The sequence below is a fragment of the Bombyx mori genome, chromosome 18 (assembly GCF_030269925.1).
Source record: "Bombyx mori chromosome 18, ASM3026992v2".
Taxonomy (NCBI): Eukaryota; Metazoa; Arthropoda; class Insecta; order Lepidoptera; family Bombycidae; genus Bombyx; species Bombyx mori.
The window spans coordinates 4,055,827-4,070,032 of NC_085124.1; the positions used below are offsets into that span (position 1 = coordinate 4,055,827).

Below are 14,206 nucleotides of genomic sequence, written 5' to 3' on the forward strand. Positions count from 1 at the left end.
AAACCTACCTAAAGATATGAGTTATAAGTCTCAATTTTACAGTACAACGGCTGCCCCACTCTTCAAGCCGAAACTCGTCACTGCTTCAGGGCAGAAATAGGCAGGGTGGTGGTACCTACCCGTACGGACTCACAAGACGTCCTATCGCCCGTTATAGTTATACATTTTTTACTAGGAAAAGGTCATACTAGGATCTCCATCGGTTTCCATTAGTTTCTGGACTAGCTGCTCGAAGTGCGTTCCCTGGCTGAGTCCGCCGCCGCTGACCACGGTGAGATGGTACAACCACGAGTCTTTGTCTGCTTTGCTTTCGAATAACAAGTACGTTGGACCCTGCAAGAAGAATACAATTTTGATATTAGAAATTCAAACGAAAACAATCGATCTAAATTTGTTTTTTATTTTTTTTTTATTGCTTAGATGTGTGGACGAGCTCGCAGCCCACCTGGTGTTAAGTGGTTGCTGGAGCCCATAGACATCTACAACGTAAATGCGCCACACACCTTGAGATACAGTTCCAAGGTCTCAGTATAGTCACAACGGCTGCCCCACCCTTCAAACCGAAACGCATTACTGCTTCACGGCAGAAATAGGCGGGGCGGTGGTACCTATCCGCGCGGACTCACAAGAGGTCCTACCACCAGTAATTACGCAAATTATAATTTTGCGGGTTTGATTTTTACTGCACGATGTTATTCCTTCACCGTGGAAGTCAATCGTGAACATTTGTTGAGTACGTATTTCATTAGAAAAATTGGTACCCGCCTGCGGGATTCGAACACCGGTGCATCGCTTCAACACGAATGCACCGGACGTCTTATCTTTTAGGCCACGACGACTATAACTATAAATAAATACTTTATCGGTCAATTAGTTTGCTACTGATATCGACCATTGACATCAGAGCGACACCGTTTGGTGCAGTACATAGCATTATTACTCTACCGACCGACGACTTTCATTATTGTTTGAAAAAATCACAATTGAATAGTGACACTTAATAATTCGGTAGGCAGTGGCTTGGCTCTGCCCCTGGCATTGCTGAAGTCCATGGGCGACGGTAATCACTCACCCTCAGGTGGGCCGTATGTTCGTCTGCCTACAAGGGCAATAAACAAAATTAATAATAATAATAGCACAAAAATACAACAATAAAAACGCCATCTAGCAACTAGGGAGCGACCGACAATACAGAATAATTGAGACCTTAGTAATGGTCGTAACACACGACCGTTCGAGAGGGTTCGACTGTGTTCGCGAGCGCGGGGCGGAGCGACTGAGCGACATCCAGTAACCACTTAACATCAGGTGGGCTGTGAGCCCGTCCACTCATCTAAGCAAAAAAAAAAAAAAACATCAAGTTAAAGGAAAAAACATTAAACGAAAATTAACAATAGAATTCAAAGTGAACGAAGATCTGATGCGAACATTAGATTGCAGTCTAGTAGCAATATAATGACTACCAGTCAGTATTAGATACCAGTAAATACGGAACGATCTTCTATAACTTTAGTGTTTTCCGATAACGATAGTAAAACTTTGGTTAAAACCGAATTTAATATTTATTAATTAGACAATTGTCATGCAAGTCAACTACGTTTAAGCTTTTAAAACTTCACAATCATGCATTAGTGTAAGCGTGCGTAATATAAAGATGACGTCACTAACCCCAGTTACCTGTTGCTGCGGGTAGATGGCGACAGTGAGATGATTTCTAGTGTCGTCGTTTTTCTCCTCTGAATCTGAATCCGAGACGTGTTCCACGTCCTCGACGCGTGCATCACGCATATTGATCTGGCCTGTTGGGTTCTGGAGTACATACGAATATGTTAAAATAGTTAATCAGGTTTATTACAAACGTAATGTGCTCAGATGAGCAACGCTACGGGCACGCACATGAGCTTTCGGCCCATGGACATTAATGCATACCTTTAAAAATAATATTAAAGGTTTAATTGCATCGGTACAGCTGTATTATCCTCAGCGGCGCTAACAATGTGATGTCTATATGCTCTCACAACCATTGAACAACAGATTAAATGTTATTAGGTCGTTTACAAACTGTAGTGAGCAGTCTTGAGGACACTTCACAATGTAAAAGATTTTTATGAAAATTAAAAGCAAATAGAAAATATTGTGCATTGGTGGTGATCGATCTTGTATATCATGTCAAGTTTTTTTTAAAGATTTTATGGCATGGTAACAAGTCCTTTAAGCTAACCAATCCCAAGAGAGACGCACATTTAATGGTGGACTAGAAGCAACTCGTACTTATATAAGAAACCTTTGAGAATATGTGTCTATAAATTTATCGATACTACTTTCACGATGACCATTAACGTTTCATTGGAAACTTTCTTTAACTATTTTTAATTCAATTATATAATTCTTAATTCAGACTAAACTTTCTCTTTAAATGTAACGATAATAGTATTTAGGACGGTTTTCTCGAGTCGTTGACATAATCAAATCTACTTTTACTATTCGATTTCGCGCTTTTTATTATCATTGTGTTATTGTCGACATTTCAAAGACTGCAGTTTTCGTGGTCACGGAAGACTTAGGTGTTATTCATAGACATTTTAATCATATTTTAACTACCGTCGTAAGTAGTGGGTAGTTGTAATTAATTGACAGTTACTACGTAATACCTGGTCTCCTGGCGATCTGAAGTATAAGAACATCTTCCCGATTAGGACGCACCAACTCTTCTTGGCGTGTCCGTTCTTAACTTTGGTCAACCAGCCCTGGATCGTCGGTTTATTGTCTTCTTTGCTTAACAGGAGTTTTGTGGCGTTCCTCCTTTGTACGTTCTGTAAAACAAATGAATTAGTTTATAGATATATTTTCATACTCACCAAATAGATAATCAATAAATAAATACAAGCGAATAACGAAGTCGATGGAGACAGAGACGGTCAACAAACTGAATCAAACGAATCACTATGCTCAGTAACGAGGGAAAGGGATGCATGACACTTTTCGATTTTACTTTTCAGTTTTTGTTTTTTCCGTCACAGCACATACAACTTTAACTCGAATCATACCTGTAAAACTCTTATCCAGTCTTCCATGGTAGCATTACTGTCCGCCGTTAGATAGTACGTGCGACTTCCGGTGAATATCTCAAACGTGGCGGCTCCTTCGTTCCTCGATATCTTACAGGCTTCTCCTAAGCCTATCTGCCCTTGAGGTTTCCGATTCACCTCTGACTGAGACTTCCAGTACGACAGGGTACCGTTTTTTAAGACGAACCTGTGAATATACAATGATATACCTTGAGACTCGCAGTAAAGAATATGTCTGTCACAAATTTTGTTATTCCAATGCGACTGGCATTTGGAATTTTTGTTTTAATATTATTTAAGACTTGACTTGCAGTGTTTATAGGCTCCGCTAATCGCGTACCGTCTAATTAAAAGTATCTTATAGTGACACATTTGATTTCCGTCTTTTAACCATGAAAGACAGAGGTTGCAAGTGTCGCAAAATTTTCAAAAAAAAATATTATCGAAAACTTGCTAACGACAAACTCAAGATAATCTTAACTACAAATGACATCAGATCCGATCAACTCGATATCCTTGGTGGAAGATCTTCGCTTGACCGTTCCCAAGTAAAAGCCTGATAACGTTTAGTCCTCACCATCTCTTCCTCCAGGTCTTGAGTTTCCCGCCGAGCTTGGCGAGATGTCCCGCCTTCTCGAGCGCGTCGTGTCGGCGCGGCGAGTCCGCGGGCCGCGCCGCCACCGCGCTCTCGCACGACACCGCGTCCGGCGGGATCGCGTAGTCGTCCGACATGCCCGACTCGAATGACGTGTCTGTATACAATTTGTTATTTATATACATGAAGTTTGAAAATACTAGTAAATCTATACTAATATTATAAAGAGGAAATATTTGTTTGTTTGTTTGTATTGAATAGGCTCCGAAACTACCGATTTCAAAAATTCTTTCACTGTTTGGAAGCTACACTATTTTCCCGAGTGACATAGGCTATAATCTGTTTTGAAAAAAATTAAGGTTCCTTACTAAAACTCCAATAATGTAACCCAAGGTGTAAAAAAATTACCTAAAATATTCTTTATATCGCGTGCCCTGCGAAAACTATTGACGATAGAACAAAATAAAGTACTACGACTTTGTAGAACACATTATTATTTACAAAAAGTGTCGCGACAGCATATGTTTAACTATTATAGTTATGCCGTGATAAGCGTTCTTTTATTTAAAAAAATAAAACAACGTCAAATATCGTTGAATTTTTTTTTAAAGACCCGAGCGGAACCCTTGCGGGCCGCTAGTTCCATAATAAAATTATATAAATGTTTGTGGAAGAAAAAAGCCAACTATTTTGATGTACTCCAACAAAATATGTTCTTTTCTTTCTACGATCTTTAAAAAAAAAGATATAACTGAACATTAGAATATCTCTATTAAAAACCAAAACCTTGTTTGCCAATCGTAATGTGTTATTGATTTATGAATCATGATTTGAAACAAGGATTTTTTTTAGATGTTTAATTTCCTAGACATGTTTTTTTATTGCTTAGATGAGTGAACGAGTTCACAGCCCACCTGGCGTTAAGCGGTTACTGGAGCCCATAGACATCTAAAATGCAAAAGCCGCCATCCACCTTGTGTTCTAAGGTCTCAAGTATAGTTATAACGGCTGCCCCGCCCTTCAACCCGAAACGCATTACTTTTTCACGGCAGAAATAGGCAGGGTGGTGGTACCTACCCGTGCGGAGACTCACAAGAGGTCCTGCCACCAGTAATTACGCAAATTATAATTTTGCGGGTTTGATTTTTATTATACGATGGATGAAGGAATAGCCTTCACCGTAGAAGTCAATCATGAACATTTGTTAAGAACATATTTCATTAGAAAAATTGGTATCCGCCTGCGGGATTCGAACACCGGTGCATCGCTCGACACGAATGCACCGGACGTCTTATCCCTTAGGCCACAACGACTTCATAAACATTTAAATATAAACATTTTGCGATTTATACGATGATATTCCTATACCGATGATATTCCTATACTGACAATATTCCTATACCGACAATATTCCTATACCGACAATATTCCTATACCGACGATATACCTATACCGAAGAAGTCATTTCTTAAAATAAAAAATGTTCATAATTGCATAAGTGCATAAATGCCATTAAAAAAATATTTTTGAACAACCATATCAATATGAGATGTTAGGACAACCTGTCGAGTGTCAACCCTACAGATACCGGGGCAATAACCAACACAAATCCTAGGTAATACAGGTCGTATGCGTTATAGGAAATGAATAGTTGAGGGAGCGCGGGAATTCGGGTGATAGATACGATTGCACCGGACGTCTCATACTTTAAGCCACGACGACTTGATGCATCGAATATGTAAAATCGCACTCTGTATTATTGATACTGGGGGACAAAAATAGAAACTTCTAGTCAACAACCTCTATAAGTTTATATCGTTGCGGATTTTATCGATACCTTTTCTTTTATCGATACTCACCTCTAGTTTTACTTTGTTTGCTCGGCGACCCGCTACTCGATCTCTTTGCGGGACTTAAACTTGAGCTGGTCTTGACACTTTTCGAAGGGCTACTGGCACTTAGGCTGGTGTCAGAAGAACTGCACTGTCCGTTGGCGCTGTTAGTTAGTACTAGACCGTGACTAGAGGTTTGTTGTATGGAGGCCGGCAGAACACTTGTTAGGTTCACGTTGTTTATTGGCATCTGTGATGTTTGTCCGCCTGGAAAGAAATTAAAATAAATAAATAAAACTTAAATGTTTGTGATCTTATCCATGCGTTCAAATGCCAACTCCGAAATGGTAAATGTTCTATATTATATCCATCTACAATAATTTGAATTTAATTACTGAGAATATTGAAAAAATATATAGGTACATATTATTATGTCCAACTTATACTATGTAGCCGTAGCCATCATAGAATAGAAGATATTTGATAGATGCCAGAATGTCACTAACGACATTTTCATGATAGGTATGTATATATGCAAGTTCCGAACAATAACATCAGGATCGTCGGTCCTTAGAGCAATTTCACCCGCTCGATTGAAATCTAACCTTTATCGTTTACCCCAAACTATTTTAGAGTTATTTATATTTACCAAACATTAATCATATAAAATTGGTATATTATTAAATAAATACATTGTGGATTTCAAAAAATAAATTATACACATTATTACATTGAATATGTTCAGTTTAAAATTTATAATAGTACTTGTTAAATAATGTTAATACTGCCTCTATTATAGCAAACGCGAACATTGATCATAATGTAATAATGGTAATAGTAATTTAATAATGGTTAATAATGGTAATTAGAACGAACCGAGGCCTAACGGATAATAGATCCGAAGATTTGATCTAACTTACTATACGCAGTGTTGACTAGTTGATGGTGTGGAGTGTTATGGACCGTTACACCCATAGACTCTTCACCATCAGAGGAGTCGTCCGACGAGTCGCCGGTGAAGGGCATCGACCTTATTTGGCTGGCTCGCTGTGGGAAACAAACTAAGATAAGTGGCCATTCTAGTTATATAGCAAAGATTTATTTATTATATGTTCTTAATGCGGGTAGTTTGATTTATTTAAATTATTATACGAACACTAAATGCTTTAGTATCTTTTCTCTTATCTTTGACAATTCATTGTTTTGATACTACAAACAGTTAAAAATTTGTACCGAACCAAATAAATATAGCTAGTAAAGACTGACCCCTTTCACGGTAGCGTAAACGGGTACGGATATGTCCTGGTAGCTGGTCGACTCGTGCATCGGACGGGAGCACGGCGGCGGGCTTAGTTCTTCCTCTACCGATTGTTGGAGTCCATCGTCTGCTACCTGCGGGACGAAATTCAGAATGTAAAGTCCAGGTCAGCTAAGGACTAGTAACACCAACATGCCTGCTTGATATACAAAGTCTCAATAGGTCTTTATAGTCTGTATTAGGCACTATTCTGATAGGCACTATTATCCCAGTACTTTGGTTTTTTATTCCGGTTTTAAAGGCTCTAGATGCGGAGACGACGTGACCACCTTAAATCGTGGCCCAATAGTTACGATACCTGGTATAGAGTGAAGCGACTGTGTCAGGGTTCAAATTTTGTAAGGAGATAGTTTTTTTTTTTGATTTTGTTTTTTTTTTTTTGTGAATCAAATGTATTCAATAAATATTTATTCTAAATTTAAAATTTCTCGTTCGATCTACTGGTTGGGTCAGTCGGCCATGATATTAACGTCATACCTGATAGATCTTGGCCTCCCAGCTGGGGAAGCGGTGCAGGGGTGGGGTGGGCGGCCGGGGAGGATCCGAAGCAGCGCTATCACCAGTGGAAGACCCACCACGACTATTACCTTGAACCACCACGTTCACCCCTTGCCATGCCGGGGTGCGCTCTGTAAAGCATAACAGTGTTTACTGTGAAGCATTCAGAATGGTATTACGCTACATACACGAACTGAAAACTATGCTATTGCTAAGCATAAATTTCGGTATCATGTTCATCTTTAATAAACTCGCAATATTATGTTGCAATTTCCCTCCTAGGAGAGTACGAATTGCGTTCATATTTTTATTATGCCTTGTTGCTTGAAAAAACAAACACTTTATTTCGCTGTATTCGTCATAAGTGATTGGGAGTAAGATTTTTGAAGTGAAAACTTCTTTAGAATCGTTGTGATTTCAAACCGGATGCAACGGAAAAAATGACAGGTAAGAGACACAAATACAAAAATGTGTAGGATGAATGAGACAGAAATATACATACTATTTAATACAGCGCCATCTGTGAGATTTTTTAATACTAACGTGTGTATGAAAGCTCTTGTAGTGAATTTTAATTTAGGATTATACGTGAAATTAAAATATCAATTCACAGAGGGCGCTACCTTACAATTATTTACTAATGACAAAATTTTACATATCGACGCTTGAAAGGCAAACGTGACTAAGCGACAATGCGTGATCTCTACAGTAGACTAATTTAAAGTTGAAATACATGAAAACAAAATTTATTTTAACGAATCTAGCTGTAGTAGACTCTAGCTAGTAGCTGTAGGATTGAAATGATTTTAATAGACCTAGAAATATATTTTTTTTGCGCATCGAATATGGTTATTGCCTATAATTTATGTACAAAGCAGTTATTGTCGCTTAGTCATATTTGCCTTTCAAGCGTCGATATACTTAAGACGTTTAGGATAATTGTATTTTAATTTTGGAAGGTTTCACTTCTACCACGTTTGAATTGCATACATGTTTTTTTTTTACCTCTACTTGGAGTATAAATCTCAGCATAATCATGGGTTGTATCGCCATCTGTAGACGTGTTCGGAGTTGTGGGTAGAACCACTAGATTCTCTACAGCCGTCTGAAAATTAATATGTTGTTTGTTTAATGACAGTTATTGCTGTTGATGTATGATATATCCTATTTCGGCCAGTATAAGAATCAAAATAATTGGAACGATTTCCCTGTTAACTACCGCAGACTAATTCATAAAAATATCTAATGCTAATTGTTTGTAGAACTCACAGCAAGTTAATTTTCTGCATCACATTAAGGTTATTTAAAAAAATATGTAAAAGGCAGTGCATACTTTTTTTCAGACCGCTTATCTGTTACTGTGTTAACAGATACAATTTTTCAATATGAATAAAATTTATTATACATATAATTTATAATTCGTGTTATACACAAATTAATATGTACTACAAATCAGATTTAATTTTTGATATTACATAGAAATCTACATGGTAGTATTACATTTGAACTGGTAGACAAAGACTTACTGCTAGGTCATCAGCCAATAAACTGGCTGTAGTCCTCTCGTCCATAGTTCGATTCATGGTGTTAAGAGCTGAATTTGTATTGATGTTGTTCGCAATATTGGTCGTACCGATTGAAAGATTTCGTCTATGTCTAACAGGCGTGCTGTAGTGTGGCTCAGACGTGTTTATTGGTAGCTGAAAAATTATATAATTTAAATTTTTGTTTATTGCATAATGAAACTGTAACATTTTATTTTATTCTTTGTTTTGTTTTTCATAGTATATGTAAATTATTTACATTTACTTATCAATGTGAAAGAAATATTTTTAATTATTTCAAGATATTATCTCATAAGGTAGGTAATGAAGTTTGTATTACACCAGGACTCGTTCTTAACCAGTGCTTTGGATTTTTTTTTCTTTTACCAAGGAATAGCCTCGAGCTTGTAAATAAAAATGTGTCATAATTGTCTTGTTAGTATCAATGACCTGAACAGTTATAAATAGATGGAGTAGACAAACTCATGGAAACATGATATTAAGCAGTTATGGAGCCCATAGCTGCCAATTGAAATGTATTAGTAAGCGAACTGTAGATTGTTAGTGATTTTAGTGTTAGTATTATATTTATCAAAACAAAACATTCAAGGTGATAGGAAAAATTAAAAATGTGGCAAAATAGGGTCTTGCATGGCAATTTATTCCAGACAGCCTTCTAAAAGGCAAATTAAATTAATAAAGAGATACAGCATTAATGCTGTTTGCAATGCAAGTGAATTGTGTTTGAGTGCAAATCAATTATTGCTTAAACAAATGACATAAGAAAATAAGCAGTGTTTTAAGTAAATTTAAAGTGTTCAAGTAAATAAAGTCAGAAACAGATAAAGCATGTGGTAGGGCCCTAAGGGCAGTCTATGTTCTACCTTAGGCCCCTCTAGGCTTTCAGAGCGACGTCTGTTGGACGCCAAAAGACTGGACGTAGCTCGGGACGAGCTGTCGTCTGTCCTCACTTCTAGCGAGAGGCTTGCACGAGTGGGCAGAAACTGAGGAGGGTACACGTGCTATAGACATCCAAGCTTTGGGAAGCTAATTTAACTAACAGTTTAGACATACTCATAATAAGAAATTTCAAATTGAAAGGAAAGAGACAGTTCTCTATTTAAAATAGGTTTCTTTATTTTAATCACCCCTTTGTATTTTAAATATTTTTTTAACTTGGTAATATATTATACTATTTCTAGAATGACTGATAAATTAAAACAAGACGATCCTTGGGTAGTGATTCATATTCCATTTAGAAAAGGAATGACCAAGAATGGAATTGAGGTTCTGATAAAGGAGTCAAATGGTTATGATACCTTAATTTGACAACAATTCTACATTATTTAAAATATCTAGTAAAATGTACTTCAGTTTTACTAAATAACCATCACCAATAAATTGTTTGTAAAAGGATGACAAATTATATTTACCGTAGAATTTCTGCTCCCCTGTGCTGCTATGTGATTCCTCAGTAGTTCCAACTGTTGGTTGCACCTATCGTTTTGTTCTCTAAGCAGCTGATTCTGCTGTTCAAGCTCCTTAAGTTTATTAGTCACCCACTCTTTGATTCGGGCCGCTTTTGCCTCTACTTGCTTCGCGTCTTGGAGTCTCAGCTGCTTCTGAAATAATGAAAGTGTTAATAAAGTGTTAATACTTTTTCCGGAAGTGGGTTGCGTTGATAAACTAAAAAGATATGAAAATTTCTGATATAGAATTTTTTTTTAAATAAAATGAAATTAACATAATATTAATTTATTTCGGTTGCACACCATGGCGGAATAAATATCTAACAAATAGAAAAGGATTACATAAAATTTTGAAATTTATTATAAAATTAAATTGGGTCATAAATGAAAACAAATTTTATGACTAGAAGGAGAAGGCTTAAGTTGCTGCTATTGTTATTATCTACTAATATGAAGTATAGTGTTCTTTATTAAATATATAAGTACGTATATAAATACAAAGATAAATTTGAATTTACATACGTCTAAAAATATTATATTTTAAATTATTCAAAATTTAAACAGTAACGGCTCATGTAATATGTACTTTTACGAATTAAATGAAGTATTTAATATAAAACAAATACAAATAATACAATACAAACTAATTAGAAATATGTTTTCAAACTGCGATGAATGGAGTTTCTCATTTCTTTGCTATAAATTTTTAGGAAATTGATTTCTAATTACCTGCATTTTCCTTGAGCATATTATATTGAAAATTTATTAAAATTTATTGAGTGCCATTTATTATTTAATGTTCATGGTTTGATAGTTAATAGGGAAAAAGTTTGAAAGTAGTTAATTTCAATTATTTCAAGGCTTTGTTTACAAATACTTCATAGAATTTTTGTTTTTAAGGGATTTTACGACCTGGTAACCAAGACCTTTAAGTTATGTCTTATTTTAATTTATTTTCTTATTTTTATGAAAAATGATGAAATGAAATGAAGATGATTAATTTGAGACATTAATCAACTGGGATGAAATTTAATGAAATGAGATGATATGGGATGAAATATAATCGCAGTAAAATGGTGGTCATTTACTGAGATTTTTTCAGTGGACTTTTTGGAGGAACCCGAGAAGTTACGTCCAGCAGCTTTGTTTCATTTTCCCACATTTGTGCACTTTCACAGATATTAAACAGTTAATAAACCACCGTTATTACACATTTAAACCTGAAGAAACACTAAGTAGACAAAATAAAACAAATCACACAACTTCACTGCTCGCGTTCCCGCCAAAAAGTCCCAGTTCATAGAATTTTTTTTTTAAGGCATTTTATGACCTGGTAACTGATACCTTTAAGTCATTTCTTATTTTAATTTATATTCATATTTTTATGAAAAATGATATTATGGAGTGAAATGAAATGAAGACGACTAATTTAAGACATTAATCAACTGAGATGAAATTAAATGAAATGAAATGGGATGAAATATAATCCCAGTAAAATGGTGGTCATTTACTAAGATTTTTTCAGTGGACTTTTTGGAGGATCTCGAGAAGTTACGTCCAGCGGCTTTGTTTCATTTTCCCACATTTGTGCACTTTCACAGATATTAAACAGTTAATAAACCACCATTATTACACATTTAAACCCGAAGAAACACTAAATAGACAAAATAAAACAAATTACACAACTTCACTCCTCGCGTTCCCGCCAAAAAATCCCCAGTTCATAGAATAGTTGAGGTCTACTACAGAGTAGTTACAAATATGTTACTACCAATAGCTATTATTACTATTTATTACTAGCTATTAAGATTAAACTATGACAAACTATGTTCAGTATACGTTTAAAATTAATGTTTAGAGTTTGAAACAGTCATACTTCAGTGGTGCAACTGCAATAACTTATTTTTGGTATTCTAATTTTATGACTGTCCTCATCCTAGAGTGTGAGTATGTGAAGAAATCAATGTTTACTAAGTATTTTTGCTCAGATTAATTGAAAACAAAAAAAAACTTTAATAATTTGAATAAAATGCCTAACCGTTTGGAAGAGTAAGGATGTATCTCCATTAGTTAAGTTCTCTAATTATAATTTATTTTTGTCCTACAAACTGAAAACTATGTTTCTACACTTTTTCATGGATTAGAACACCTTATTAAACTTTATAAAATTGCCTTATTAAACTATATAAAATTGGAAATCCCGCTTCATGTGAAAACATTTCAGATCTCAAAAATCTGTTTTGTGTTTGTAGTTCATTCTGTAGCTTGGGTTGATCGAACCGCATAGCGATTTAATCGCTGTTTTGAAGGATTCCACATTAGGACGTATGTATCAATCTTAATATCGGAATATAGCTATTGAACAGACTTCTGCTAAAAATATGTCATACCTGTTCTTCAATTTGGCCCTCGAGTCGCGTGATGGCTTTAGGTGCACCGTCAGTGCCCGCCGGCCATTCGCATAGCCGCTGCTCCATGGCGCGGACCTGAAATTTACAAACAAAACATTTAGAGCGAATAACTAGAACGCGATTATAACCGGGTAATATAATATTGGAACGAAGTTCCTTATGGGACGATGCGGAGGGGTACCCTAACCGGGAAAAAACGACCGTAACGTAAGATTTCTATTAGTAATGCACACAGTGTTCGACTTAACTTTGTAATAACGTACAAAAAATAACATTTTTTTATCATTCATTGACCACGATCTCAGAGCGTTCGTTTGCGCAATACACTGACTCTTATGCAAACAACCGTGAATGAAGTGTACCACAATAAGTTCGCACATTACCGAATGATCGTGGGTTGTTGCGAAACCTCCAGTTTTATTTTCTTTATACCTAAAATAGAACTTTAAATTAATATTTTTATGATAAGGAACTTCGTTCCTATCCGGTGTCCCACGACACCACACATATTTAGTTTTTTTTTTTCATAGAAAACAGATTCGTGATTAGCTTTAGATGAAAGGACAATATCATAACGCAACAGTACCAACGTGAAATATCTAGTACATATATCTAGTAGTACAATACGATATTATTTGAATAAACCTCCACCGAATTTAAACCATATCTTAACTGGACAATCTAACACAAATACTCGGATTACAATAGCTTATAACGCATACAGTGAGCTGCACACGACCAAGCAGCTTTACGTTAAGCCACAGCGCAATAAAGCTGACCACAATACGTAGCACGAGGGATGCAAACAGACCGCAGTATTTGATATCGACTGTTGCAATTCGAATACTAATGTATCATAGTATACTGACAAATAAATACCACAATTAAACCACACTAGGTGATATCACATGCACGTTCAATCAAAAATGTATTGAAAAAAATTGTGTTGAATTAAATTAATGGATTGAACAGTTTATCATTAACATCAATGATTTCAACGAAGTATTTATTTATTTATTTATTTATTTATTAAGTTGCACCAACAAAGTGATCATCAATACAAAACATTGACAAATTGACAAAAGTTCATGGCAGATGTCACCTCAATTATAGGTGCAATCGACAGTGCATTAACATCAAAAATAAAAAAATATACAGCTAAGATTTGAATACATTTTATTCATTGCTTAAGATTAATTTAATTGGGAGATGATCCGCGACAGATTAGGTAGTAGGCATTTTAATACTTTACAGAGCAAATTTCTGGTTGTTCATCATTCGAACTAGAATAAATAGACTAAGTGGTTTGGTTGTATTTTTTTTATTGCTTAATTGGGTGGACGAGCTCACAGCCCACCTGGTGTTAAGTGGTTACCGGAGCCCATAGACATCTACAACGTAAATGCCGCCAGCCACCTTGAGATACGAGTTCTAAGGTCTCAGTTTTACAGTACAGCTACCCAACTCTTCA

General features: G+C 35.8%; 1 protein-coding gene across 19 annotated transcripts in view; it reads right to left on the reverse strand.

Moving 5' to 3' along the window:
- The window catches only part of LOC101741393 (uncharacterized protein CG43867), a 369,159-nt gene that overhangs the window by 18,265 nt on the left and 336,688 nt on the right, over positions 1-14,206 (reverse strand). For 9 of the 19 annotated variants that reach the window (XM_038017280.2, XM_038017288.2, XM_038017283.2 and 6 more), the window contains 14 exons: positions 12,715-12,810; positions 10,289-10,477; positions 9,740-9,859; positions 8,838-9,011; positions 8,317-8,416; positions 7,291-7,442; positions 6,762-6,887; positions 6,416-6,542; positions 5,523-5,762; positions 3,646-3,820; positions 3,048-3,255; positions 2,652-2,813; positions 1,669-1,809; positions 189-333 (listed from right to left, as the gene is read on the reverse strand). In XM_038017280.2, coding sequence (XP_037873208.1) covers positions 189-333; positions 1,669-1,809; positions 2,652-2,813; positions 3,048-3,255; positions 3,646-3,820; positions 5,523-5,762; positions 6,416-6,542; positions 6,762-6,887; positions 7,291-7,442; positions 8,317-8,416; positions 8,838-9,011; positions 9,740-9,859; positions 10,289-10,477; positions 12,715-12,810 — 2,155 coding nt within the window. Of the gene's footprint in view, positions 1-188; positions 334-1,668; positions 1,810-2,651; positions 2,814-3,047; positions 3,256-3,645; positions 3,821-5,522; positions 5,763-6,415; positions 6,543-6,761; positions 6,888-7,290; positions 7,443-8,316; positions 8,417-8,837; positions 9,012-9,739; positions 9,860-10,288; positions 10,478-11,053; positions 11,196-12,714; positions 12,811-14,206 lie in introns of those variants that run through there. The other 10 variants (XM_038017284.2, XM_038017287.2, XM_038017282.2 and 7 more) reach the window with 5 other exon arrangements.